We start from the raw sequence: 27,099 nt of genomic DNA on the forward strand, positions 1-27,099 counted from the left end.
TATTAAGATTAGAAGGAAGGGGAGTGTGCTTTATTTCATTCCAATACAAGGATGTTAAATGATTAACCAGTCCTGCACTCCTGCTGTGTCTGTGGGGTCTCCTTGTGGTCATGAAGTCACCCCCTCCGCAGCCAGGGCCTCTCTGGCCCAGCACAGCTGGCCACTGCTGGAGTTCACCAGCAAGGACAATTAACCAGTAAGCATACTGGTAAACCTCCTTTTTATCACTTAACCATTTGACAACCCTTTTCCATTATTTTATTTTACAATATAGTTTCAAAATAGCTATAAAAATATTCTTAATATTACTCTAAAAATTACCCAATGCCTCATTTCAACTACTGTGATTCTTTCTATGGTGTTCCTAACTCAGTCTCGAAACATCAGAAGTCAGAATATACTCTTCCACTTAGATACGACTATACTGCACTGTATTCCTTACACCACTTCTTCTGTATTTATTTTGAAGTCAGGTTAAGGTTTTCAAAGCCACCATTTTTGACTCTCTCCATCTTACCTCTATTCTACTAATTTCCAAGTCCACTTAGTAGAGTCTTCCAATTCTTGACTCCCCTTAATTTTTCTGAGAGTTAGGAAAATTAATCTGTGACTTTCTTCCTTCCTTTGAGACATCAAATTACTTTCCCTCGAAATCTTACCTTGCACTCATCTCTCTCTCTCGCTCTGATTTGTGACTCTCACACTGTAAAAAGTTATTTGTGATATAACGAATGGTAAACACTAGTAAACAAATGGTTATTCACAATCTCCTAACTATTGCTCTTCAAGGTGTGTTGCAATATCTATTGCAGTATAAGTAAGGTATGTGTATATTCTGTGCACTAATACTGGAGAATTTTCCCTAGCAGTGCCCATAGAGGTGGCCACTGTCCACATCTACTCAGCTCCTCGTGTTCAGAGCAGAATGTCTAGAGAGTATGGCTACCCTTAACTCCTTCCGTTCTTTCACACTGGAACCAAATGGTAGACTATAATCCTATAATGCTGAATGGACATAGGCAGCACATTTCAAAGAACAAGTTATGAAAAGGTAACTTTTTTTCAAGTTCTTGCATATATCCATTATGACGTAAATGATTCCCAAGTAGCAAATCCCAAAAGGCAGGGTCTAGTGACACTTTGGAAGAGTGACTGTAGGACTACTCTTCCTACATTGGCATCTTCCCTTGTCTCAGGCCACCGTGTATTGTCTGATGAAGCTATGTATGGAAGAACACATTGTTGACTTTCAGACAGTCACAAAATGGATATACGTCACAAAATCTGCAGAGGCTGAATGTGCTCTGGTTGAAAATGCTGTCACCTGTTCAGAGGCTTCACACATTTTGCAACATAACTGAGTGATACTGCTAGTGATCCATTTTGAAAATTGCTGTGTTATAATTGGTTAAGCTCACATATGCTACACAGAGCGAACAGCTGGTAAGAAACCCGAGCGCTTTGCCCTATCCAGATAAAAAGCCAGTGCTCAGTGCACATTCAGAGCAAATAGTCATTGTTCATTTTTGCGAGTGTGTGTCTTTGGAAACAAACCAGCTGAGTAGAAGTGAAAGCAGATAACACCTTTGGGAAGGCCATCTGCCTAAGGTGAGCCTTGTATTCATAGAAAATGGATTAAGATAGGTCAGTGACAAGTGCATTTAACTCCTGTACTCTCTCAGTCACTTTGGTGGTCAGAAGAAAACTACCTTATCTGATATGTAGAAGTGAGCAGGGAGATAAAGATTGAAAAGAAGGATCCAGAAAAGAGCAGGTAACACAAAATTCAAATCCCAAACTAGCACTGGCTCCTAGATAAGTGGGAACAATCAATCTAGACCTTTCAGGAACCTGGGCGTGATAGAATATATAAAAGCAGCTCTACCACTAATTTGAGAGTGACATAATGAGATAGTGGTGAGATGTACCCTCGTGGAACTGAGAGCGAAACGCAACTGCTGAAGAGGTAAGAAACAGTACAGAATTGGTTGAATGTTAGATTGAGTTGGGAACACATAGGAGACTGCCCAGATGGAGAAGCACTTCCACTGACCCAGGCAAACAGTTCTTGTAGACGGCTTTCTGCTATGGAGAAGGACATTCTGGAGCGCCAACAGCGTTCCCTCTAACTTTGTTATATCCACAGACAGAATTTTGTTATGTGCATGAAGGCATGTGCAGATACGCACCACCAACAGGAACACATGCTGCCAGTTGTGGATGGCTGGGGCACTCTGCTAATCAGCTGGGTGGCACCTGAATCTCTCCAGGGTGGCCACCCAAGTGCTCAGGCTACAGGGAACACTAAGTGATGAATTCCGTATTTGGCCACCGATGAACCATATTGTGATGTGCAACATGCAAAGATCTGGGTGCAACACCTTCCCATAGTTGTGGTTAGTGGCAACAGCAGCTTGCATAAATCACAACACCGTGGTTGCCTTGGGCAGGCTGGAGCAATATCATTCTGTCTTGTTTCAACTTGAGAATAATGCTGAGAATCAGAAGATCTGGAGTATACACATGCATCAGGTCCTTATCCTATGGAAACAGGAAAACATCTGAGATTGATTGAGGGCTGTGCCCTCCTGTGGAACAAAAATAGAGATACTTCCTGGTTTGCCAAGTTGCAAACAGATCAGAAAACTCCCTGCTCCAAAGTCAGAATGGCTGTGTTGCAAGACGACTCATGGTCTCAACTGAAGAATCTGCTCAGGAAATCCACCAGGACATTTGACAAGTGAGATGCCCAGCAACTCAGCTTCATGTGTATAAATTCCACAGTTCATCTGCCTCCGGCCAGAAGCGGTCTGACTTGGCACTCCGTGTTTGTCCACATAAAGCACTGCTGTGGTGCTGTCAGTGACCACTTGGACTGCTTTGCGGCCTGTGGGTGCTGGGATGAGGAACCTGAGTAAGTACAAGGCAGAGGTTTCCCGATTTCAAACCTTCGATTTTTTTTTTTTTGGAGTGGTCAGCATGAATGCAAGGGATCTTTTTATCTAGGGTGGAACTGAGGATATTTTCTCCTCTTCATAGCTGGTGTGTCGAGGCCCAAAAACATTAAAATTGCTCTAGAGTTCTCAAGAGTGCATAAAGACTTACCTGTACTGGATGAGAACAAAGACAGCCTTGAAAGGGAAGGGCCTCATTTATCTGTTCTGTGTCCGCAGAAACCCACTGATGTCTCCAGACAGGCAGAAGGAACCCTGCAGAGCTGATTGAGAAATGAGATGACCTGCCACTAAATTGCTCAAATCTCAGGGATGAAACCTGGTATTTACATTTCATTAATTTCACCACCATGAAATGGAAGAAGGGTTTTTCCATAGTTGTCTTCAACAGCCTTCATAATGGCATCTTTTGTAGTCAGGACTATTTTCCTGTCATTGCCAGATGCACAGGGCCACTCACATAGTAGATAGTCTCCTCAACAAGCTGGCATGCTCCTTTAACATGCACCTTAATGATGATCTGGGATCAGAGATTATTCCAGTATCAGGGCTTCCTCAGAGGATGAACATGCATGAAGGGAAGGCAAGGGAAAATGCCCTCCTATAGGCTATGGGTCTGAAGCAGGATGAGGTAAATCCTGTAAGGGAGAGTCTGCAGGCTGATGGATACTAACTGTCATAGGCCTCTTAATACTGTCAGAAAGGAGTCTTTCCTAAGGGATGGGTTTCTGTGAGATAGTTGCAAGGTTGATCTAGTCAGTGGGGCGTAACCAGTAAGGTCAACCAGGAGCCTGGTATAGTAATGGGCCCCAGCTGTGACTGGCCCAACCACCTCAGTTCCTGGTTCTACTCTTCTCAGAACAGTTAATGAGCAAGAGAAAAGGACCAGGACGCCACTTTGGATTTTTGATAGTAAGAAACTCAAAAACCTATCCTGAAGTCGGAACAGGAAGCAGAGAATTCCAAGAGCCATAATGGTACTGTACTGGGTCTCATCCTCAACAACTGTGAGCTGGACCTATGGCAGGAATGTGACACTACAGAAAACAGAGGGCTTCCCAGTTAATGGTACCTGTGCCCCTTAGATGATGTAACCTTAACATTATAGCCCAGAGCTGACAATCTCAGAGCCTGCACCGGTGCTGACAAAGAATCTCTGCCCCAAACCAATGGCAACAGTGGCACTGATAGGCATAACACACCTCTCACTACCACACAGGCCTCTGGCATTTTTGGCACATATCACCAAACCACGATCAGAGATGTCACTATCTTCAATACTGAAGTGACCTTCTAATGGAGGAATTCTGCATCATGGATTCCAAAAAACAAAAAGTCTTGTGGCACCTTATAGACTAGCAGGCTTTTTGAAGCATAAACTTTCATGGGCAAAGATTTGTCACATGCATGTCAATACCAAGAAAATTCCAAGGAGTCTAATGCAGACTTCTTGTGTTTCTTTCTCCACAATTTCTCCAATGTCTTTGGCCTCAGAGACAAGTGACCCAATGATGGAAATCTCCTGTAGCTCTTATTCCCAGGCAAAACTAATAGAGCACTGCAAGGAGGAGTCAAAGATCTTCCACTGAACAACCACAAGGGTTCAAGAAACTGGTCTGAGGGCAGCCTCCATAAGGATATAATGAAGGTGTTCCTCTCTCAATTTCTTTGCCGTGGTCTTTATATCACTGCAAATAGAGCACTTGTCCTCTTTTGTGGCCCTCATCCGAACACCTGAGGCAGCACAAGTAAGGTTCACTGACAGATACAGGCTTTTCGCAACCCAAACAAGACTTGAAACCCAGAGGACTTGGCTGCCCCAGTTAAGGGGGCCCACATGACTGGGAAATTTAAAAAGAAAAGGAGAAGGGGAAAGTGGAAAAAATGTAGTGGTGAATTACCCCCAGTAAGAATAAAAGCAGAAAAAGTTCTCTCATGAAGAATACAGAACTCTCTTACACCAAGGCTACGTCTACACTAGCCAAAAACTTCGAAATGGCCATGCAGATGGCCATTTCGAAGTTTACTAATGAAGTGCTGAAATACATATTCAGCGTCTCATTAGCATGCGGGCGGCCGCTTCACTTCAAAATTGACGTGGCTTGCCGCCGCGTGGCTCATCCAGACGGGGCTCCTTTTCGAAAGGACCCTGCCTATCTGCTCATGGGAATAAGGGGACTTCGAAGTAGCCAGGGTCCTTTTGAAAAGGAGCCCTGTCTGAACGAGCCACACGGCAGCAAGCCGCATCAATTTCGAAGCGAAGCGGCTGCCCGCATGCTAATGAGGCACTGAATACACATTTCAGCACTTCATTAGTAAACTTCGAAATGGCCATTTGCATGGCCATTTCGAAGTTTTTGGCTAGCGTAGACACGGCCCAAGGGTAAGAAGGAAAAGAAGGAGGGATGTGGCAGCACATCCCTTTACACATCTCCATTCAAAGCATGAGGAGCTGGGATGCCCCTACAGATAATCACTAAGGAAAACTCCCTGGCACTCATACATAGGATGTATGCTCACCCTACAGTATCATGGACATATGCAAGCTCTAGAATGGTATTATTTGTTGCTACTGTAAAATACAGTATCCATAGTTGACAAGAGGAGGAGGAAGCACATACAGTTATGAAGCGAACGATTAGTCTTTTCTTTTCCTTAATAAGGTAGTATAGGAAAGTCCTACAGTACGGTTTTCAAAAATGCTTAAGTCTCATTTCAAAAGTGATTTTAAATGCCTAAGTTTCACTGAAAGTCAATGAAACTTAGTTTCTTAAGTGCCTTAGTCACTTTTGAGACTGGGAACCTAAGTCATTTTGGCATTTTTGAAAATTCTGCACCTAATTTCTCAATAGACTCACTGATTATAACAAATGAAATACGCTCTCTACACTTTTTGCAAACATTTTTTCATTTTCTAAAAACTTTAAAGTAAAGAATTTTATAACTAAAAAGGACCATAGATTACTATGAATCCAACTCTAACTGAAGTGATTCTGTAGTAAGTCCACAGATGACACGTTTCAACAACAAAATCCTAAGAACACAAATGAATTTCAAAACAAAATTCCAGTTAGGCAGCTGTTGGTCCAAATATAAAACATTTAAGTAATGCATTTTTAAACTATATATATATATATATATATATATATATCTCTCTCTACACACACACACACACACACACACACACTCTAAAAACTTCAGTTGTTTTTGTATAGCTATGTAGCCATCACATGTATGTGTGTATATGTACGTTATGTGTGTGTACACACACACACACACACACACACACGATAGTCACATAGCTATACAAAAACAACTGAAGTTAAAAGACTTTAACTTTGTCAAAAATCAAAAACTCACCGAACTTAAGTCTGACTTGGGAGTCCTTCCATGCTTATCTTAAACAAGAATGCATTATGAAAACGTTTACCTATAAATGACTTAATAAAAATAATCTAATAACATACCTGTCTGCAATGGAGCTCATTTTATGGGTCCTTATGGTAAAGAACATAACATGTCACACTTTAGTCTTGTGGTAGACATTTGTACGTCTGCCTGGATGAGAATGAAAACAAACAGAAATGTTACTTTTTATAGAACATGTTATTTTCCCCACTCAAATTGTGAAGCTTCTGCTGGCTCCCAAGAGTAAGTGCTTCTAACATTTATTTTGCCTCTGTCTGTTCTCTTTATTTTCTGAGACAGTGTGAATGTGCTGGGAGAGGAAGTGCTCTGGGGACCATATAAACCGAGTCATGCTCATTGCAGAAAGAGGAGGAGGGAATAGAACACCCAAGGGAAAAAGGACGCTGAAGGATAGCCAAGGGGAAGACAGATCCAGAAACGGGCAGGAGAGAAAACTGCTGTACTGGTACTGGTAGATGATCTCATATTATCAAAACATAATTATTCTCATCCTCCGGGACCTTTCTGCTATGTCTCACACTCTCGACAATGAGAAATATAGGAGAGTCAAGAATAATGTGCTAATGTCCAAATCCTTCTCAGAAGGCAGCTCCTGAAGACTAAGATGGGAGACCGCCTCCAACACTAAACCCTTCACCTGTACGATTCCACAAGGATCAAGCACCTCCACAGTCCTTTTCAATATTCACATGGAATCACTGGGAAAACTAGCCAAATCACATGGACTCAAATCCCATCAATACACAACCGAGACAAAGCTCTACCTGTCCTTCACCACTTACAACCACAGCAATTTTTTTCAGGAAGAAGAGTGCTTTCAGAAGCAGGGCTTCCTTTTGAAGGTACCCATCTACGCATTTATTTTGCATTTTGAAAGCAGCACTTTCAACGCAGCTAGTGACCATCATTATGCAAATGAGGCACTGAAAAGTCCTATCAGTACCTCATTAGCATTTTTGATCTGATGCATTTACATGCCCCTTCTGAACGGGAGGGACAGTGTAGATGCAGCCTTGGAGTACTGGGTTCTGAGATTTACCTGGAGTGCCAAGTCACCTTAGTCCCTTACTTCCTAGGGGCTTAACAGCCCTACCTCACCAGTGATAAAGCAGCTATATAGTAAAATCACAGTATTTGTAAACTTTATGCAAAGGTTTACCTAAGGAGTAATATTTAAATAGATGATTGCTTTTTAAAATGTACAGTTTCCTTGAGGGTAATTTAGGTATATTAGTGATGTGAAATAACAACAGAAATGGGCGAGTCATTAAAATATTATGTAAATAGCATGGGAAATGTAATACCTATAGTTATATTAATCAATTTTTGATGACCATTTCTTGATTTGAAAGTAATTTTAAAAAAGAAATAGTTATGTGAATAAATAATCTGGATGAAAGACTACAATCAAAATATTGCCAGCGTGTGAAGGTTTCCACAGTTCAAATATTTTGCTCAATGAAGGCCAAAATAAGACTTTTTTCAGACACTAAATAATTTTTGCAGATATTGATAAAAATATCTAAATTTTTTAAATGCAAATTGTATTTTGCTTCTGTTACATAAAGAATTAAACATATTGAGGTAGTATTCTCTTCTTCCCATAGAACAGACAAAGTGTACTTTCATTGGTTTTCAAAAGGACAAAATTATTTGTGAAAGATTAAGTTTTCAAGCCTCCCACAGGGCCTATGTCAGAAGACCTAATGTCTGTGAGGAGTCCCATGGATTCCATGCTAACACATAGGTGTCAACCCTCGTATATCTGATTGTGGGAACAAGGGCCTAATTTACTAATCACAAGGGACTGATCTGCCTGACTATATGCTGCAGGATCAAGCACTTTGAGCAGGCATTCCCAAGTTATCAGTTGTGACCCATTAGATATGTTAAAGGTTGCCAGCTCGGCAGCTCTGAGCTGCATGTGGCTCTTAAATAAGCCATTTGCAGTTTCTTAACAGTGCCGCCTCCGTCAGCTATCTATCAATAGAGATAACTGCCCGTATCAATAGAGATAGCTGCCCTCACAGGCAGTCATCTCTGTTACTAGTGATAGCTATCTTATGCCTACATGCTGAAAACTTTAACACTTGAGTTAATTGGTTTTAACAACTGTTACCTGCTGGGTGCAGGTGTGCTGGGGGAACCACCCAGCCTAGCAGCCCCAATGAAGAGGCTGTGGGGTGGGCAGGTGAGTGTTTAAGTCTGGGGCTGTTTAAGGCTGGGGGTGGGAGCTAAGACTGGGGGCAATTTGAGGCTGCTGGGGGGTTTAAGCCTAGGAGTAATTTGGGGCTTCAGGGGAGTTCTACGACTGGGGGCAGTTTGGGGCTGCTGGGGGGGTTCTAAGGCTGAGGGCAGTTTGGGGCTGCTGGGGGGGTTCTAAGGCTGAGGGCAGTTTGGGCTTGCTGGGGGGCGAGCCTAAGGCCAGGGGCAGGGGTGGGGTGGTGGTGTCAGCGGCGGCAGCAGCAGCAGCACCTAGGGCCATTTTGTGTTCAGCCCCCAGAACGTTTAAAAAATTGCCATGTGGTCCCCAGTGAAAAAAAAGTTGGACACCCCTGCCTTACAGGTTACAAAGACCGCTTCTGTATCTTTGATATTTGTAGTGAACCTATGCAAGCCACTTAATGGTCTCTGGCAGTAATTTTTGCCCCTTCTTCCCTTCTATGTATCTGATTTCTCAGTGTTCCCTTTTTTCATTTATGACTCCCCGCAGCCCCTCCAGCCTCAGAGTGTGGGGTTTAAGCCAGCGGATGGGAGGAGCAGTTTGAGGATGAGTCTTTCCCCCACCACAAATCAGATTAACTATAATAATGAACAGTATTATTTTATTGACATATTTTCCCTTTTTTAAGGAACAACTATTAATATATAAACATGAGGGGGCACAATTTTATATTCTTGCCTGAGGCACAAATTTAGCTAGTTATGGCACTGTTTCACCACCACCACCACCCATTTTTAAACGGCCTTGGGTCATCAAGTCTTCCTGAATTGTCAAAATAGGTCCCCATTTGGAAAAGGTTGGGAACCGCTGGGGAATGTGTAACAGCAACGAAGGGTCCTGTGGCACCTTATAGAATAACAGAAAAGTTTTCAGCATGAGCTTTCATGAGCACAGACTCACTTCATCAGATGCTGGTCTTGGAAATCTGCAGGGCCAGGTATAAATAAGCCAGAGCAAGGGTGGGGATAACAAGGTTAGCTCAGTCAGCAAGGGTGAGGCTTACTACCAGCAGTTGATCTGGAGGTGTGAATACCAAGGGAGGGGAAGCTGCTTCTGTATTTAGCCAGCCATTCGCAGTCTTTGTTTAAGCCTGAGCTGAGGGCATTGAATTTGCAGATGAATTGTAGCTCAGAAATTTCTCTTTGGAGTCTGGTCCTGAAATTTCTTTGCTGTAGGATAGCTACTTTTAAGTCTGCTACTGTGTGGCCTGGGAGATTGAAGTGCTCTCCTATGGGTTTTTGTATATTGCCATTTCTGATACCTGTTTTGTGTGCGTTTATTCTTTTACGTAGAGACTGTCCAGTTTGTCCGATGTGTATAGCAGAGGGGCATTGCTGGCACATGATGGCATAAATTATACTGGTAGATGTGCAGCTGAATGAACCCACGATGGTGTGGCTGATCTGGTTAGGTCCTGTAATGGTGTTGCTCGTGTAGATATGTGGGCAGAGCTGGCAACGAGGTTTGTTGCATGGATGGGTCCCTGAGTTAGAGAGACTGTGGTGCGGTGTATAGTTGCTGGTTAGGATTTGCTTCAGGTTGGCAGGTTGTCTGTGGGCAAGGACTGGTCTGCCTCCCAAGGCCTGTGAAAGTGGGGGATCATGGTCCAGGATGGGTTGTAAATCCATGATGATACGCTGTAGAGGTTTTAGCTGAGGACTGTAGGTAATGGCTAGTGGTGTTCTGTTGGTTTCTCTCTTGGGCTTGTCCTGTAGTAAGAGGCTTTGTGGCACACGTCTGGCTCTGCTGATCTGTTTTTTCACTTCCTCAGGTGGGTATTGCAGTTTCAAGAATGCTTGATAGAGATCCTGTAGGTGTTTGTCTCTGTCGGAGGGGTTGGAGCAAATGCGGTTATATCTTAGTGCTTGGCTGTAGACAATGGATCGTGTGGTGTGTCTGGGATGGAAGCTGGAGGCATGAAGGTAGGCGTAGAGGTCAGTGGGTTTCCGGTACAGGGTGGTATTGATGTGGCCATCGTGTATTAGCACCGTGGTGTCCAGGAAGTGGATCTCCTGTGTAGACTGTTCCAGGCTGAAGCTGATGTTGGGGTGAAAGTTGTTGAAGTCCCCGTGGAATTCCTCCAGAGTCTCCTTCCCATGGGTCCAGATGATGAAGATGTCATCAATGTAGCGTAAGTAGAGACAGGGTGTTAGTGGACGAAAGCTAAGGAAGTGCTGTTCCAGGTCAGCCATGAAAATATTGGCATATTGAGGGGCCATGTGGGTACCCATAGCTGTGCTGCTGATTTGAAGGTATATCTCGTCGCCAAATCTGAAATAATTGTGTGTGCAGATAAAGTTACAGAGCTCAGCCATCAGATGTGCTGTAGCATCATCAGGGATACTGTTCCAGACAGCATTTATTCCATCTTTGTGTGGGATGTTGGTACAGAGAGCCTCTACATCCATGGTGGCTAGGATAGTGTTTTCTGGTAGGTCATCAATGTATTGCAGTTTTCTCAGGAAGTCAGTGGTTTCTCGGAGATAGCTGGGAGTGCGGGTGGCATAGGGTCTGAGGAGAGAGTCCACATAACCAGAAAGTCCTTCAGTGAGAGTGCCAATGCCCGAGATGATGGGGCGTCCAGGATTTCCAGGTTTGTGGATCTTGGGTAGTAGGTAGAATAGCTCCGGACGGGGCTCTAGAGGTGTGTTGGTATAAATCTGTTCTTGTGCTTGTGTAGGGAGTGTCCTGAGCAGATGGTGTAGTTTCTTAGTGTATTCCTCGGTGGGATCTGAGGAAAGTAGCCTGTAAAATTTGGTATTGGAGAGTTGTCTGGAAGCCTCCTTCCGGTAGTCAGACCTGCTCATGACGACAGTAGCTCCTCCTTTATCTGCCTCTTTGATTATAATGTCAGGGTTGTTTCTGAGGCGGTGGATGGCATTGCATTCCTCACGATTGAGGTTGTGAGGTAAATGATGCTGTCTCTCCACAATTTCTGCCTGTGTGCGTCGGCGGAAGCATTCTATATATAGGTCCAGACTGTTATTTCTACCCTCAGGAGGAGTCCACATGGGGAATGTGATAATTTAGGCAACCTCTCCATACCACTTTTGAATTCTGATTGACATAAGTTGTTCTATGAAAACTACTGTATTGCACAACTTTGTATGGGATTACCACTATTGTTGATGAAACCTGTCATATCCCTCCAAAACCCACTACAATGGAGGTCAGGGGTCATTAGCACTCAATGACCATGCATTCAGGTGGGTGCATTTTTGCACAAAGGGTTAGCTGAAGCCAGGAGAACCAGTTTTCTCCTATCCCTCTGCACGAAGCTGGTGTTTAGAGAGTAGAACATTCCCAAATGCAGGACAAAATGTGAAGTGTTAAGCTTGCCTTTAAAAACCACAGAGGTTCAGTGGGCCAAGGAAAGGCTCTAGAAGCCACACAAGCGTTGGGCATGAGAAGACTCAGTCAAGTTTCAAAACCCAAAAGTGGTGGTAGAAGGGAGCTAGCTGCAGCACCAACCAAGCTCAGAGACATCAGCCTGAGCAAGAGGAAGAGAGAGGCTCAAGTGAGCAGCAGCAGAAGGTTCTTGGACTTCCCTAAAGAACTTAGACCACAACCTAAGGAACACTCCAGAGTGGTAATAAAACAGGGAAATATTTATAGGGTTTATTTTTAATAGATCAATTCATTTCTCGAGGTCTAAAAGAGCAGTGATGTTTTAGAATCCTGTGTAAAATCTGCCTATATTTCTTAGGCATTCCACCTACCACATGGCCCGGAAGAGGTACACTGTGGACTCAGAATGCCCCTGTAGCTGAAATGCTCTGAGAGGGTGTGTTTATATTACAGGGTAGCTGTTGAATCGGCCGGGGGCAGTTGAATTTTGGAGTTGAATTCTCACCCTACGAGAAGGGGTGAGCTCAACAGAGGATTTGGGCACCGAGAACATGCCTAGAATACTCAAGATAGAGGCAATGGCTGGACTGACTGTGTTCAGACTGAAGAGACAGGATCCAGATTTTACTAACTTCACAGACGTCTTGTAAATGCCCAAAGAGGGGACACTAGATAGAACTGTGTAAAGGAAAAACAGGGGCCAGAGAAGGAGAGTGTTTGTTTGAAAAAGTAGTTTTAATCTCAGAGCTGAACAGGCAGAAAGCGTTATAACATCATGCCTGATTAGTGACAGAATGATAGCCATGTTAGTCTGCATTTTACCAAAACAACAAAGCAGTCAAGTAGCACTTTAAAGACTAACAAAATATTTTATTAGGTGATCAGCTTTCATGGGACGGACCCACTTCTTCAGATTCTTCACATTGGAAGAAGTGGGTCTGTCCCACGAAAACTCATCACCTAATTATTTTGTTAGTCTTTGAAGTGCTAATTGACTGCTTTTTTGTTTTAATATCATGCCTGCTCCCTGTGAGCAGAACCAGTCCTATCTCCTTTGGGTCACAGCACTACAGCCCAGTCCAGACAATTTAAGGAAGCTGGCTGAACTATGCTTGGTCCTATAAAGGGCAGGAAATGAAAGGTGAAAGAGAGGGTGATTGATAAAGGCTGTCATAGGGAAGGGAAGCCACAGTAAGTAACAAAGATCCAGATCCTCAGGGAAACAGCCCTGAGGCTACTGTTCCACAAAGGGAGCAGATCTGACTAAAACTGGAAAGCAGCCAGAAACGAGAGCAGAGAGATATGGGTCTGAAATCAATGAAGAGACTCCCAGTGACTTAAATGGGCTTTAGATCAAGCCTTATGAGAACAGAAAGCTCTATACCGCTTTGGAATCAAGTACAATAACTTCTATGACAACAGGACCAGATCCCTAATGTAGTTAATATGAAATCACAGGAGTCAAATTACAACATTGTAGTTCATAACTATAACCATACTTTATTTACCTCTTATACTTTTAGGGATGATAAACCGTGATATTCAGGTGGATGTGGGCTTAAATATATCCTCTTCTACAGAAGAGCATGAAACTGTGCACTGTAAAAAATCAAAAAGGAAAAGTTAGAGTAACTAGAAGTGACAGGAGTTCCGCACATCATGAGTATTCAAATGCAGTATTTATAACCATCATTTACTCTGGTAAAGTACTCTTGCGATACTTCATTTATAAAGGTAACATTCTACCTGATAAATTACAGAAATACGCTCACATATATTTAACTAAAAGTATCAAAACCAGAAGCACTTCTCTTCAAGAAGAGGAATACTCTGAATCCTCATCTGTCTGGCTTCACTAAGAATAAAACCTATTTACTCCTCTCTTTCATCCAGGGAGTCATCCTTGACTCAAACTCACCATCTCCATCACCACCTAGGTCTCTAAGGCCAGGTCTAATCTATGGCGAAAAAAATGGATTTAAGATATGCAACTCCAGCCACACAAATTCCATAGCTGGAGTTAACATATAAATCCATTTTTCCTACCATCTCCACAGCAGGAGATTGACAGGAGAAACTCTCCCATTGACTTACATTACTCCTTGCAACAGTGAGGAGTACCAGGGTCAAGAGTGGAACCCTGCTTGTTCGATTTAGCGCAGCCTCAGCAGGCACGCTAAACTGGACCCCAGAAAATCTGTTAAGTGTGGCTGTACTCTAAAGCCATCTACTGTTATTCCTGAAACAACATCTGTCTACACCATTTCCTCCACTGTGTCTTATTCACGTCTACATCCCTTTTCCAACTGATTACCTCAATTCCTCTCTGGTTTCATCAAATCACTGCTCTCTGGACTCCAGAATATTCGGAATGCTGCTCACTCATCAGTCACATCACTTCATCCACCTCAAACACTGCCACTGGCTCCCCCTTCTCTTTCCAAAATAAAATCTAAAATCACTGTATTTTTAAAGTACTTCTTCCAAACCTGCCTCCTAAACCTAGTCTCTACTCACCTACACTAATCCAGCCATTACCGATTTTCAATCTCCTCATACAATCATTTTCGGTTTGAATGCATTCTCCACTACAGTTCCTGCCCTCTAAAATGGCCCTCCAAGCCACTTTGAATCTCTTTTCAGAGTGACCTAACTCACACCTTTCCTCCCTTGCCATACATAATTTGTTTGCTTTAACTATTGGCCACACTGTCAGAATGTTTTTTTTCACCATACAATCAATTGTATGACGCTATTTGCTGCAGTTTTTACTATAGTGACTTACATTTAAAGCCATAATATACTCTGGGTTATGAGGAAAAAAAAAAAGATTATTTTCTCTTAAACACAGAATTCCTGTAAAACTACTGAACTGTATTATTTGCTAAAGGCTTAAGAATTATTATTTTTAGGGAATTAAAAAAGTGCTAGTAGTACGTTTTAGTTTAATTTAAAGGTAATGATCCTCTCCTGGTTGCTGCTGGAAGTTAACTAGTTAAAAACAAAAAAACATTGGTAAAAAAAAAAAAAACACGAAATTAAAGCAGAGCTTCTGCCAAGTGAAGAAAAACAACTACACAGCATGACTCAGTGAACCCACTCATTCTTCTCTGGCCTATTAACCTGCTGGCCCATTGACCTACTTTTTTCATAAAGTGGTTAAACTCTCATCTCACATTTAAACAGTTTTGTTCGGTTTGACAAGAGTAAACATTAAGTCACAAAGGACCTGTTGAAATCTAGATTACAGAGACTGTAATATGAACGCTATGTTTTTAAACTGCTCAGAGCATAAGGCTTTGCCAACCCTTCCACAAGTTCTGACAGCTCTAAATGAGGAAAATTTTACAGCTGTACAAGCTGTGCATGAAGGATATCTCCAATTGCAAATAATACACTGAGGTTAAACTGTAGAGAGCCACATTTCACAATGGCTAAAAAGAGTACAGTAAAAAGGACGTTAGAGGCATTTTTGAAGAGGGACTTTGGAGAAAGGAGGAAAAAACTCTTCTGACTATTTCAAAAAAGGGGTCACTGAACATGGGCAAGGTTAAATGAAAGAAACAAGGTTAAACGGTGGCATGTTTTTGAAAATAAAACCATAAGCAGAAAACAGTGTGCATGTGAGAGCTAGCAGAAAAGTCTGGCCGCCACGCCAAAAATTTCACAGGTCGTGAAAGAGTCCAAAAATCATGAGATTTTAAAAAATATATTAGTTTTTTTTATTTGCCTTCTAGATGTGAAGCCTTTAGAATATACTCAAGTACCATTGTCACAGTCTTCCCTGAAATCATAAGGGCTAGAAACTTTAAGTAAATCTGAGAGTTTCATGCAGTCTCCCAATTTCAGCACCTTGGGCTTTTAGAAAAACTACACTGAGGGACTTCCACCAAATCATGAGAGCAGACAACAACACTTGCTACCACACCAGGCTGAACTGCAGAGGTAGACAGTTGAGTGATTAGTGGTACACCTACACAACTATTCAAAACATGCCTCCCAACCTGGGTAAATGGAGACATGCCAACTCTGCTTGAGCTAACAGGGTAAAAATAGCAATGTCAACATTGTGGCATGGACGGTGGTACAGGCCAGCCACCAGAGTACAGGTTCAGAGTGTTGGATGGATTTGTACTTTGGCAACTTGCCTCAGCTGCCACCTGTGTCAAAGTGCATGCTGCTATTTTTAAATGAGGTAGAGTGTGTCTGTTTACCCAGGCTAAGAGGCACGCTTCCAACTTGGCGGCAGACATACCTGCATGGCCAAAGTAAATGAGATACTGAGTCTTTAAAGAACCAGCTGGAATCCTGCCCAAGATTATAATGAAAGTCTTTACCATATTTGGGTGAGGTCAGATATCTGTATGGAAGGAATTAGTAACCACAGTAGAGTTCTGCACCCCTCACAACTGGTACTAAAACTGGTACCAAAACTGGTACCACTGATTCTCAGAAGTGAGCTCAAAGATGAACAAGGCCTGAAGGTTCAGCAATTGTTTCATTCCTAGCACAAGTCCCCTCAGGACAGAACTGAGAAACTGCTGATGTAGCATAGGGAAGCTTGCAGTGCTTCTTCTACCTACCCTATGTATCTGTTGTGCGGACAACGAACTTATATTTCCAAGGTAGTCAATGTAGTGTTTTTCCTATATCACTAAATATTTTGAAGAGACAGTGACTATTTAACATTATTTTGTAAACAATATTATATAGATACAGAGACATTGGTTTTAACAAACAGCTTTTTTCATAAAATCCATAGATTTTAAGGCCAGGAAAAAGAAATAAAAAGCAATCATTTAGTTTTACAGAACATTAGGCCAAAGAATTTCACCCAGGAAAGATCATAACAAACAAAATTCAGCATGTCTGCATGTGTCTCAGTTCTCCAACTTGTTAGGTTTAGAAAGTATGTCTGAAAACAGGGGCAGATCATTGACATTTTAGCACTTACCATTCTCTACACCACCAATCCTAATACAATAAGGCACTTTACTAATGATCTAAGAGGACTAAAAAAAAAAGCTACTGAGGGAAAGCCAGATTGATTTAAAAGAGAGTTTTGTATTTAGCTCTGAAAGTAAGCAGTTCCCCATTGATTCTTCTCTGTTTAATAATTTCATCATTTTAGGGAACAAATCAAACAGGACAACATATATTTGTGGAGGGAGAAATCATCTATCAGGTAACTGGAGCCAATCTCAGAAGCCTGTGAGTATCAAGACACACACCTGAACAGAACTCTAAACACAATAAGGAGCCAATGCAGAAGCAGGTCAGTCTGAGTTTTGAATATTTTAATATATATATATGGTGTTCATCTACATAAACACCTCCAAGGTCTACACACACACGATGAAATGATGCATAAAATCCAAAGGCTAGTGGATGACTCTGGCAACGTAATTCGTAAGATTCCTGAAATGTAGCTAATGGACTCTACAAGAACAGAATGATAGAGCAGATGCACCTTGAATCACTCAAGCAGAGAATTAGACTGTGCTACTGAAGGGATCTAAGACTTAATTATTCCATTTGTGGAAATGCAAGCATATGTAAACAAAGGCCTGTTAATGGGATTTTTTTTTTTTTTTTTTTTTTTTTTTTTTTTTTTTTTTTTTACAGTGGCTGAGGTTTTTAAAATCAACGTGCTATCTCTAAGATTGTATATTGTTAAAACTGTATCTGATGCTTAACTCTATGCATGCAGGTCAGTCACACACAATGGTGTGCCTACCTAAGTGCTTTTAGAGCATGAACAGTTTGCACTCCTCTTCAGCCTAAAAGAGTTTGAAAAGGGAATTGAATCGAGACTCCATTTTTATAAACACCCTGCCCCTGGAAATCATCTCTATAGAACCTCAGTTCTTTAGAATCAGTCCTCCTCGAATCTTCAGGTTGGGTGGGGGGCAAGGAAAAAAGGATGTCTTTCAGCAACTCAGCCCTTCTCCTGGATGGGCTAACTCTGCCTTTCTCTGACAGCTGCTACACTGTGTAATGCTGCATCTCAAACATTTTTTATTACCACAGAGCCAGAGACAATGCATTTGGCCTCACCTGAATGGGACATGGACATTAAGGTATCCAAAGTAGCAGTATCCAAGACAGCCTCACACCATTCCAATCAACTGAAGGACTGGGGGCAGGGGGAAGAGAGAACTGTGGCTGCCTCTACACTATGAGATAAAAATCGAATTTAAAGGAGTTAGCTTGATATACAAATGTCACTGTCTTCACTGTAAATACCATTAGCTTGCATTAGTGAGCCCTTATACCAATAATAAAATGTCGATTTACTGGATGGATATAGTGTCAATTTCTAATGTCAAATTTCAAATAAAGACTAGTGTGGAAGCGCCATGTCTTTAATTCAAATTTACTAGCTTCCAGAAGTGTCCCATATGTATCTCACAAAGCTATGCGGTGAACCTCCATGTATGGCCACGTCCTTCTCCACTGCTCTCCATCCACATGTGCAGGAACAAGGTCACAGGAAGCCCATGAATTTTTGATTGAATTACAATTTGAATTCTGCAGCACCCAAGCCTGCAAGCAGAAAAGGTCCAGATGCATGTCTGTCGGAACTGTGCGAGGGGCACAAGGCTGACAGGACAGCTGCCGGCCACTAGGCCAATATCCGCAAAGGATGAGTGGCACAGGCAACCCAGGTGGGTTTGGGAAGGTCCGTATTCTGTTACTGGGTACTCTTGATTTCTGGGACAGTGCTTTGCATTCTGGGATTCTAACATGAAACACCCACAAGAAACTGGGGCTAAGGCATTGTGGGATAGGTACCCACAACGCAATGCTCACACTGTTGAACTTGCATAGAGCACTGGGGATGCAGAAACTTTACATGGAAAAACGATGGGTCGAATTTCAAGAAGGTTTGTGGATACAAATTCAAATTCAAAAGAATGAGGTCAAAAAAATCAAATTTATCAAAAACTGAATTCGTCTCATAGCGTAAACGTAACTTCCAACTACACTCCAGGAAACCTACATTTACAGTATAGTTAGGGAAGCGAAAACCCTGTAACTCTATAATACACTTCTGTGTTTGCCCAGTTATCGCTTACTACTTAAAAAACAAAAACAAAACAAAAGAAAAGAAAATGAAAACCCTTTCTTTTCTAAAACTCTGGTGGCTGTCATTGGATTCTTCCATTTCCTTCCCAATACACTACTTTCTGCAGGAACAGGCCTAATTAAACAACTTAAAGAGCAGAAAATTTGATTCTCTGGCACCTGCAAGGCTCAAACAAGAGCATGCCCCCTCCTGATTTCACAAAACAAAAGTGAAAATTATTACAATTGGGACAGGACAGCTGAACATTATATTCTGAATTTTATTTAACCCCCTTGTAAATTGCTCCAGTGCAAGTTTCCACATCAGGAATTTGTTCCCATGGGAAATGTATTTAAAGCAAAACCGCGGCCACAACAATTTGCAAGATGTCTCTTTCACCAGGCATTACAGAGATAGCAAGCTATGGGACCACTGACTAGTCATCTCTTTAAATGTTCTGGTTTTAAGTTAAACTGCAGAAGGCTGGGTGTTTTATTCCAGTACCTAATATTGGAAAACCTTAACTTGATTTGAAGCCATGCACAGTGTGCCCTGATACCATAGTAATGGGTACCTTTAAAATGCATGTAAATCAATTAAATAATGTCTCAATTTTTTTCTTCTAGACTGAAAATATATGTCATATTTTAAAGACAACGACAATGTTTCTTGGTTTTAGACCAGAAAATAATATACCAAAACTGTAAGTAAAATTAATAATGGCCTCTCAGAGTTACTCATACAGGAACTACCACCCCCTTATTCCTTTATGCTGAAGTTTCAAGTATGTAATGCCTCAAGTATGGTGGGGGTGGGGTTGCTGCAATAATTTGGTCTGTGTCTACACTATGAGATAAATTTGAATTTAAGGCAGTTAGCTCGATATTAAAACATCACTGTCTTCATTGTAAACACTATTAGGGAGCACTAATATCGATATCATCAGAACCGTCTGGGTGTCACGTTCGAATTTAAAAGTTCAAATAAAGGCCAGTGTGGAAGCACCATGCCTTTGAATTGGATTCACTAGCCTCCAGAGGTGTTCCATATGTATCCCACAATGCCCCACATGCTCCACTCTGTCTGTTTCTATCTCCACTACTCTCCAGGTGCACAGGAATCAGGTAACAGGAAGCCCAAGACTGTGGGGTCGTGCTTGTGTGAGAGGCTGAGAAACTTCTTTCTTTGCTATTAGTTCAGCTATGGTTCTGTCTCTGCCTCAGCTAGCTGAGCACTTTTTCCTCCACTGTGCTGGCACCAGCCCACGCTCCACTGCCTCACATGACAGCTAGGCTGCTGGGGGGTTGTGCTTGTATGAGAGGCCAAGAAACTACTTTTCTGCGCTTTACATATGGCAGGAACCGCCCCCCCTCACAGAGGCCACGCAGTTGGGGTCTTTCCCATGCCCAACCACATCACTTGGCTAGCCCCCGACCCTGTAAAAGGATGTGCCTGCTGTGCAGTGTGGACCATGCTGCCAGGCAGCACCATGTCCTGGCTTTAGCACAATGAGGTCTCCAAGGGCAGGAAAGATTTTCAGGAGCTTGCTGCCATCCAGGGGGGATTTCCCCCCCACAGCAGCTAAGACTTGCGGGGCCTTGCAGATGCCATGAGGCCCTCTTCAACTGGCTCTGCAGCCGCAGACCCCAGACCTCCACCCCGCCCAAAATATATCTTCAGGGCCTTGCAGATGCCACAGGGACATCTTCAACTGGCTCTACACTCACCCACCCCACACCCCCTCTCAGTCCAAAACATACAGTCTTTTGGAAAGAGGTGTTCTTCCTCATCTGGTAGACGAAGAGGGCCTCCAAAAGAATTGCTGCGTTCTTTTGAATTCCTTTCAAAAAGATGCATTTTGTGTGTAGACACTCTGCAGGATCATTCAAAGGAGCCCCTGCTAGTCCAAAAGATCTCGCTAGTGTAGACACAGCAAAAGAGTGTACTGAGATAGTCATTGCTGCTTTTTTAAGCATGTATTTCAAAGAAAATTAGGTATTGTAGATGGTGGAGATAACTTTACTTTAGTATATGATACTCTGGTGGCTAGCACACAATTGCTGTGCCTGCCCCTCTGAGATAGGCTATTTCAGAAAACTGCTGCAAGAAAAAAAATATTAGGCAAGAAATTTAGGATACTCACTACTACTACTGCAGCCATTTATCTTTGCCCTCAACCTTCCAGCATCTTCATTCCTCAGTCTTTTCACATTTTCTGTCACTTTACTTCACTAAATATGATGACCCTTCTTAATTCCCATGCAAACCATTTTCTTTACTGCTACTTTTTTGCACACGCACACACACACCCATGCACCCTATCTCCCTTTTTTTTTTTTAAAAAAAAAAAAAAAAAAAAAAAAAAAGCTCTGAGACATATGCTGGCAGCAAAAAAACTGACAATTTTTCAGGTACATTCAGCTAAGGCATCAGAGATCTTTTCAATTTTAATTTATAATTCATTGACTGGAGCAACAAAACGAAGAAAAAGGAATGACAGTCTTATGAGCTCATACCAACATCTCACATTGAGGTAAATAAGTTTCTCTTTAGTCTTGGTAAATTCAGTCCCATAAATTAGTCTCAAAATCTAACACTAAATATATTCAAAGTAAATTAAAATAAAAGTATGCAGGGATTTCAGCTTAGCATAGGACTAAAACTTACTTGACTTAAACCCTTGTACTCTGAGTGGAGCATAGAACTAGAGGGTACTCCATATTTTAGGAGGGATTCTAGAGCAGTTCCCCCCATTGGTACTACTGGGAATAGAAGCACTAGCGTGAAACCAATAGGACAACTTTATTCTGTGCTCTTGCTAAACTATGGAAGAAATACTCTACACAAATCTAGCAGAGAAGGAATGAATTAAATCCCTTTATATTAAATCACAAGATTTTTGTGGTTAAATGATAGATTCTTGTCTCAATGTTGTAAATTATAAGACTAAATCCCAAAGCATGTGTAACACTTTATACTCCTTATACAGTCAGGATAATCAAAATGTCCATTGAGACTCACCAGATTAAACTGTGATTCTGATTTACAACACTTCAGTAATTTTCCAAAAGTTTCCTGCAAACTTCAGGTACAGGCTCCACTATCCCTTTCAGTTGCAGCAACTGCAAAAAAGACAAAGAACTTCAAGGAACAGGTCCCAAACTAAAGACTATGCATACATTTAACAAAGAGAAATATAACAATGTTTTATTCTTTCAAAACTTTTCTTCTGTATTTGATGAATTTAAGTGCAAAAATCATCCACACAGCTTGGCAGCAAGTCTATCTTAATGTTAGAAATTCAGATATAGCTGAAATTTTATTTGCATTAAATAAAAGACGTTCCCTTTGAATTTTATGCCACTGTGAAATAGCTAACCGCAAAGATTCTCCAGATCTGATGAAATGGGTCTGTCCCATGAAAGCTCATCACCTAATAAATTATACTGTTAGTCTTTAAGGAGCTACAGAACTGCTTTTTTTTTTTTTTTTTATAACCACAAAGCATTAGTGCGAACTGTGTATTTTTTTTTTTTTGTTTTTAATCTGTACATTTGCCAAGGAGCAGTGGTAAATCATCAAGAAAACTATCCAATTTTGCAATTTTAAACATTTGTTCTGGCCCTTTTACTTCAGCACAACACACACTACTGAGGTAACTGACGCAGGCCGGAGCTGAACATGCAGAAAGATCATGCAGAGGAAACCCTGGTTAAGGAAACAGCCAAGAACAACTCCTCCAGGGATCGTGTTCATCCATAAAAACACAAGTCTCTGGCCACATTATTTTCATGCATTTTAGGCCATGCTGCAGCACCATATTGCTGATGCTTCCTACAGCGATGGAAGAAGTTCTTCCACCACTGTAAGCAGTCTGCTCCCTGCGCAGAGATTCACAGATCAATAGAAGAATTCTTCTGTCAATCTAGCTAGGTGTACACCAGCTTAGGTTTGAACAGATATGGCACTCGGTGGAGTGACACAGATAATGAGAATAGTTCGTCTGGTGTCTTCCTAACCTCCCTTAGTAGTACACTAGGAAAAGTACCATACACTAGGATAGATTATTTGAAACCAGTTTCTTCTTTTGTTCCTTTAATCCTGATTAGGAATTTGGAAGCTATTTTCTCTGGTCTTTTGGTTCTTACATCCCAGTATATACACACACTGAACTAATTTTACTTCCTCTTCACTGTGGTGGGCTCAGCAGCTCCAAAAAATTGTGTCTGACCAGGGTCCCAGGGGAGCCAGTTGAGGTTACTCAACTAGAACCAAACTGCAAAGAATGCGGGGGCCACTCCTCAGAGCTGGTGGCTATTCTAATACTAAGATTTACTAAGACAGCACCAAAAAAAGCTTCTGTGATATCTTACTGGTTACCCAGAGGACAATAACACATTCTTGTTAAAGCAACCCAGCTTTAGGCCAGCACCCCAAACACGTAAGTCAAATGACATGAGGATCACTGAAGGCTTAATCAATCAGTCACATAAGAAAGCTCTACCAATCCCAAACAATCAGAAACTTTGTTTACTTCAATGGATATTTCAGATGAAGGTGGACAGCCTTTGGTGGGGAAAGAACAGGTTAGGAGTTATCTAAAAAAGCTAAAAACGTACATAAATCCATGGGCCAGGACCTAATTAATCCGAGGGTTCTGAGGGAGTTGGCATATATCGTTGACGAGCCCTTGGCCATTATCTTTGAAAAGTCCTGGAGATCGGGAGAGATCCCGGATGACTGGAAAAAAGCAAATGCCCATCTTTGAAAAAGGGGAAGAAGGATGATCCAGGGAAGTATAGGCTGGTCAGTCTTACATCAGTCCCTGGAAAAATCAGGGAGGGGCTCCTGAAGGAAGTCATTTTGAGGCACTTGGGGGAGGGGAAAGTGATCAGGAATATTCAGCATGGATTCATGAAGGGCAAGTCATGCCTGACCAATCTGATTAGTTTCTACAACGAGATAACTGGCTCTGTGGATGGCGGGGGGTGGGGGGGGGGAAAATCAATGGATGTGATTTATCTTGACTTTAGCAAAGCTTTTGATATGGTCTCCCACAATATTCTTGTCAGCAAGTTAAAGGAATGTGGATTGGATAAATGGACGGTAAGATGGATAGAAAGCTGGCTAGAAGGTCAGGCCCAGTGCGTAGTAATCAACAACTCGATGTCAGGATGGTGGTCGGTTTCTAGTGGAGTGCCCCAAGATTTGGTTCTGGGTCCTGTTCTGTTCAACATATTTATCAATCACCTGGATGAGGGGTTGGACTGCACCCTCAGCAAGTCTGCGGATGACACTAAGCTAGGGGGAGAGGTGGATATGCTGGAGGGTAGGGATAGGGTCCAGAGTGACTTAGACAAATTGGAAGACTGGGCTGCAAGAAATCTGATGGAGGTTCGATAACGACAAGTGCAGAGTCCTGCACCTGGGCCAGAAGAATCCCAAGCATTGTTACAGACTGGGGTCCAACTGGCTCGGTAGCAGTTCTGCAGAAAAGGACCTGGGAGTTGTAGTGGATGAGAAGCTGGACAGGAGTCAACAGTGTGCCATTGTAGCCAAGAAGGCTAATGGCATATTAGGTTGCATCAAGAGAAGCATTGCCAGTAGATCCAGAGAAGTGATTATTCCTCTTTATTAGGCTTTGGTGAGGCAGCATCTGGAGTACCGTGTCCAGTTCTGGGCCCCCAGTTATAGGAAGGATGTGGATACACTGGAGAGGGTGACCAAAGTAATTAGGGGGCTGGAGCAGATGACCTATGAAAAAAGGTTGAGGGAACTGGGACTGTTTAGTCTGCAGAAGAGAAGACTGAAGGGGGACTTGATAACAGCCTTCACCTTACTGAAGGGAGGTTGCAAACAGGCTGCAGAGATGCTGTTCACAGTCGTCACAGATGGCAGAACACAGAATAATAATCTCAAGTTGCGGTTGGGAAGGTCCAGGTTGAACATTAGGAAAAACTTCTTCACTAGGAGGGTGGTGAAGCATTGGAATGGTCTACCCAGGGAAGTAGTGGAGTCTCCATCCCTGGAGGTGGTTAAGTCTCGCCTTGACAAAGTCCTGGCGGGGCTGATCTGATGGGTTTGGTCCTGTCTAGGGCAGGGGGCTGGACTTCATGGCTTTTTTAGGTCTCTTCCAGGTCTACTGTTCTATGATTGTACCCCAAACACATGCTTAAAACCAATTCTTAAAAACTAAACTAATATTTATCAAGAAAAAAGAAAAAATATTGGTTAAAGACCAGTATCATAGCAGTTTTGAGATCAGATTTCATAGTAGAGTTGATGAGCTATGTAGATGAAAACAGTACTTACAACAATCAGTTCAGAGTTATCAAGTCAATGTCACTTTTATCTCAATTTCATAGTCATAGAACACTAGAACTGGAAGGGACCTTAAGAGGTCATCAAATCTAGTCCCCTGCCCTCCTGGCAGGACCAAACACCGTCTAGACCATCCCCAATAGATGTCTATCTAACCTGCTTTTAAATATCTCCACTGATGGAGATTCTACAACCTTCCTAGGCAATTTATTCCAGTGTTTAACTACCTTGACAGTTAGGAAGTTTTCCCTAATGTCCAGCCTATACCTCCCTTGCTGCAGTTTAAGCCCATTGCTCCTTGTCCTATCCTCAGAGGCCAAGGAGAATGATTTTTCCTCCCTCCTCCTTGTCCCTTCTCAGTCTTCTATTTTCTCAACTAAATAAGTCCAATTTTTTCAATTCTCCTTCATAACTCATGCTCTCTAGGCCTTTACTCATTCTTGGTCCTCTTCTCTGGACCTTCTCCAATTTCTCCACATCTGTCTTGAAATGTGGTTCCCAGAAAGAGAGACAATACTCCAACTGAGGTCTAATCAGTGCTGAGTAGAGCCGAAGAATGACTTCTTGTGTTTTGCTCACAACATTCCTGTTAATGCATCCCAGAATCATGTTTGCTATTTTTGCAACAGTGTCACTGTTGTCTCCATTTAGTTTGTTATTCACTATGATCCCTAGATCCCTTTCTGCAGTAGACCCTCCTAGATAGTCTCTTCCCATTCTGTGTGTGTGAAACTGACTGTTCTTTCCTAAGGGGAGTATTTTGCATCTGTCCTTATTAAACGCCATCCTATTTTCCTCAGATCATATCTTCAGTTTGTCCAGATCATTTTGAATTCTGACCCTACACTCCAAAGCAGTATCCTGAAAATTTGTATCCTCAGATCTCAATCTTGCACCTGGCAGCTCTCCTCATCAAGCATCCAGGCACATATGAGATTAAAAAAAGCATCAGGTCCATAATAACTTTGTATAAATCCAGGCTTCTGGTGACAGTTTAAGGTCATTAAGCAAACAATAGGTGATCCTGGAGACTTATTGCTCCAAAATTAGCAGTACTTGGCTACATGAATTAACAATGTAACTACACCTTTATTATTAACAGGTGATTAGCTATATAGTTAAAGCAGAATTTAATACAGTGTCATTACTATATTTAAAATTCATTTCTCCTTTTGATAGCTGAAGTTACAAAATACTACAAACAGTAACCACTGGATTACAATATTAAATGGCTCTAACAGTGTATCAATAAATCAACAAACACTGTGTACCAAAATGTCTCTGATGGCTAAAATTAGGTCATTTTATTTTACAGCATACTTAACTCATTCCAGGCCACAACTCTAATACAAACACTGTGAATTAATTTATTTCCTCCTCAGTATAACCAGCACAGCCATCCCAATAATTATAACTAAGCATTCAACTGTATAGAAATACATTTCCCCATGCCCTGTGGAAGATAGTGATTGCATTACTGCTGGATCTCAGGTTCATCCATCTCATTAAAAAGGTTGAAATGTGGTACTCTTTATATATGTATATTCACACGTATATGCAGACTAATAAAGCTTTTACATTCTACATCACAGGTCAGTAACCCCAACACAGGTGCCAAGAGTGCACAAAAGCCAATTTTCATTGATACATGAAGCGGCAGCTCAGCCCCGCCCCACCTCCCTCCATGCAGCCAGGAGCTTGCTCAAAAGCCTTTGGATTAACAAAAGCCCAGCTAACGCTACCAACCACCACCT

The 27,099-nt window shown here is 42.0% G+C and overlaps 1 protein-coding gene across 6 annotated transcripts in view; it reads right to left on the reverse strand.

The window, feature by feature from the left end:
• CLOCK (clock circadian regulator) overlaps positions 1 to 27,099 on the reverse strand; it is an 89,343-nt gene that overhangs the window by 42,910 nt on the left and 19,334 nt on the right. For 2 of the 6 annotated variants that reach the window (XM_074992801.1, XM_074992796.1), the window contains exons 2-4: positions 22,046 to 22,146; positions 13,464 to 13,554; positions 6,422 to 6,512 (exon numbers count right to left, since the gene is read on the reverse strand). In XM_074992801.1, the coding sequence (XP_074848902.1) occupies positions 6,422 to 6,468 (47 nt within the window). In that variant the 5' untranslated portion in view covers positions 6,469 to 6,512; positions 13,464 to 13,554; positions 22,046 to 22,146. Of the gene's footprint in view, positions 1 to 6,421; positions 6,513 to 13,463; positions 13,555 to 18,012; positions 18,132 to 18,367; positions 18,382 to 22,045; positions 22,975 to 27,099 lie in introns of those variants that run through there. The other 4 variants (XM_074992798.1, XM_074992799.1, XM_074992800.1 and 1 more) reach the window with 4 other exon arrangements.

The sequence above is a fragment of the Carettochelys insculpta genome, chromosome 4, assembly GCF_033958435.1.
Source record: "Carettochelys insculpta isolate YL-2023 chromosome 4, ASM3395843v1, whole genome shotgun sequence".
Classification (NCBI taxonomy): Eukaryota; Metazoa; Chordata; order Testudines; family Carettochelyidae; genus Carettochelys; species Carettochelys insculpta.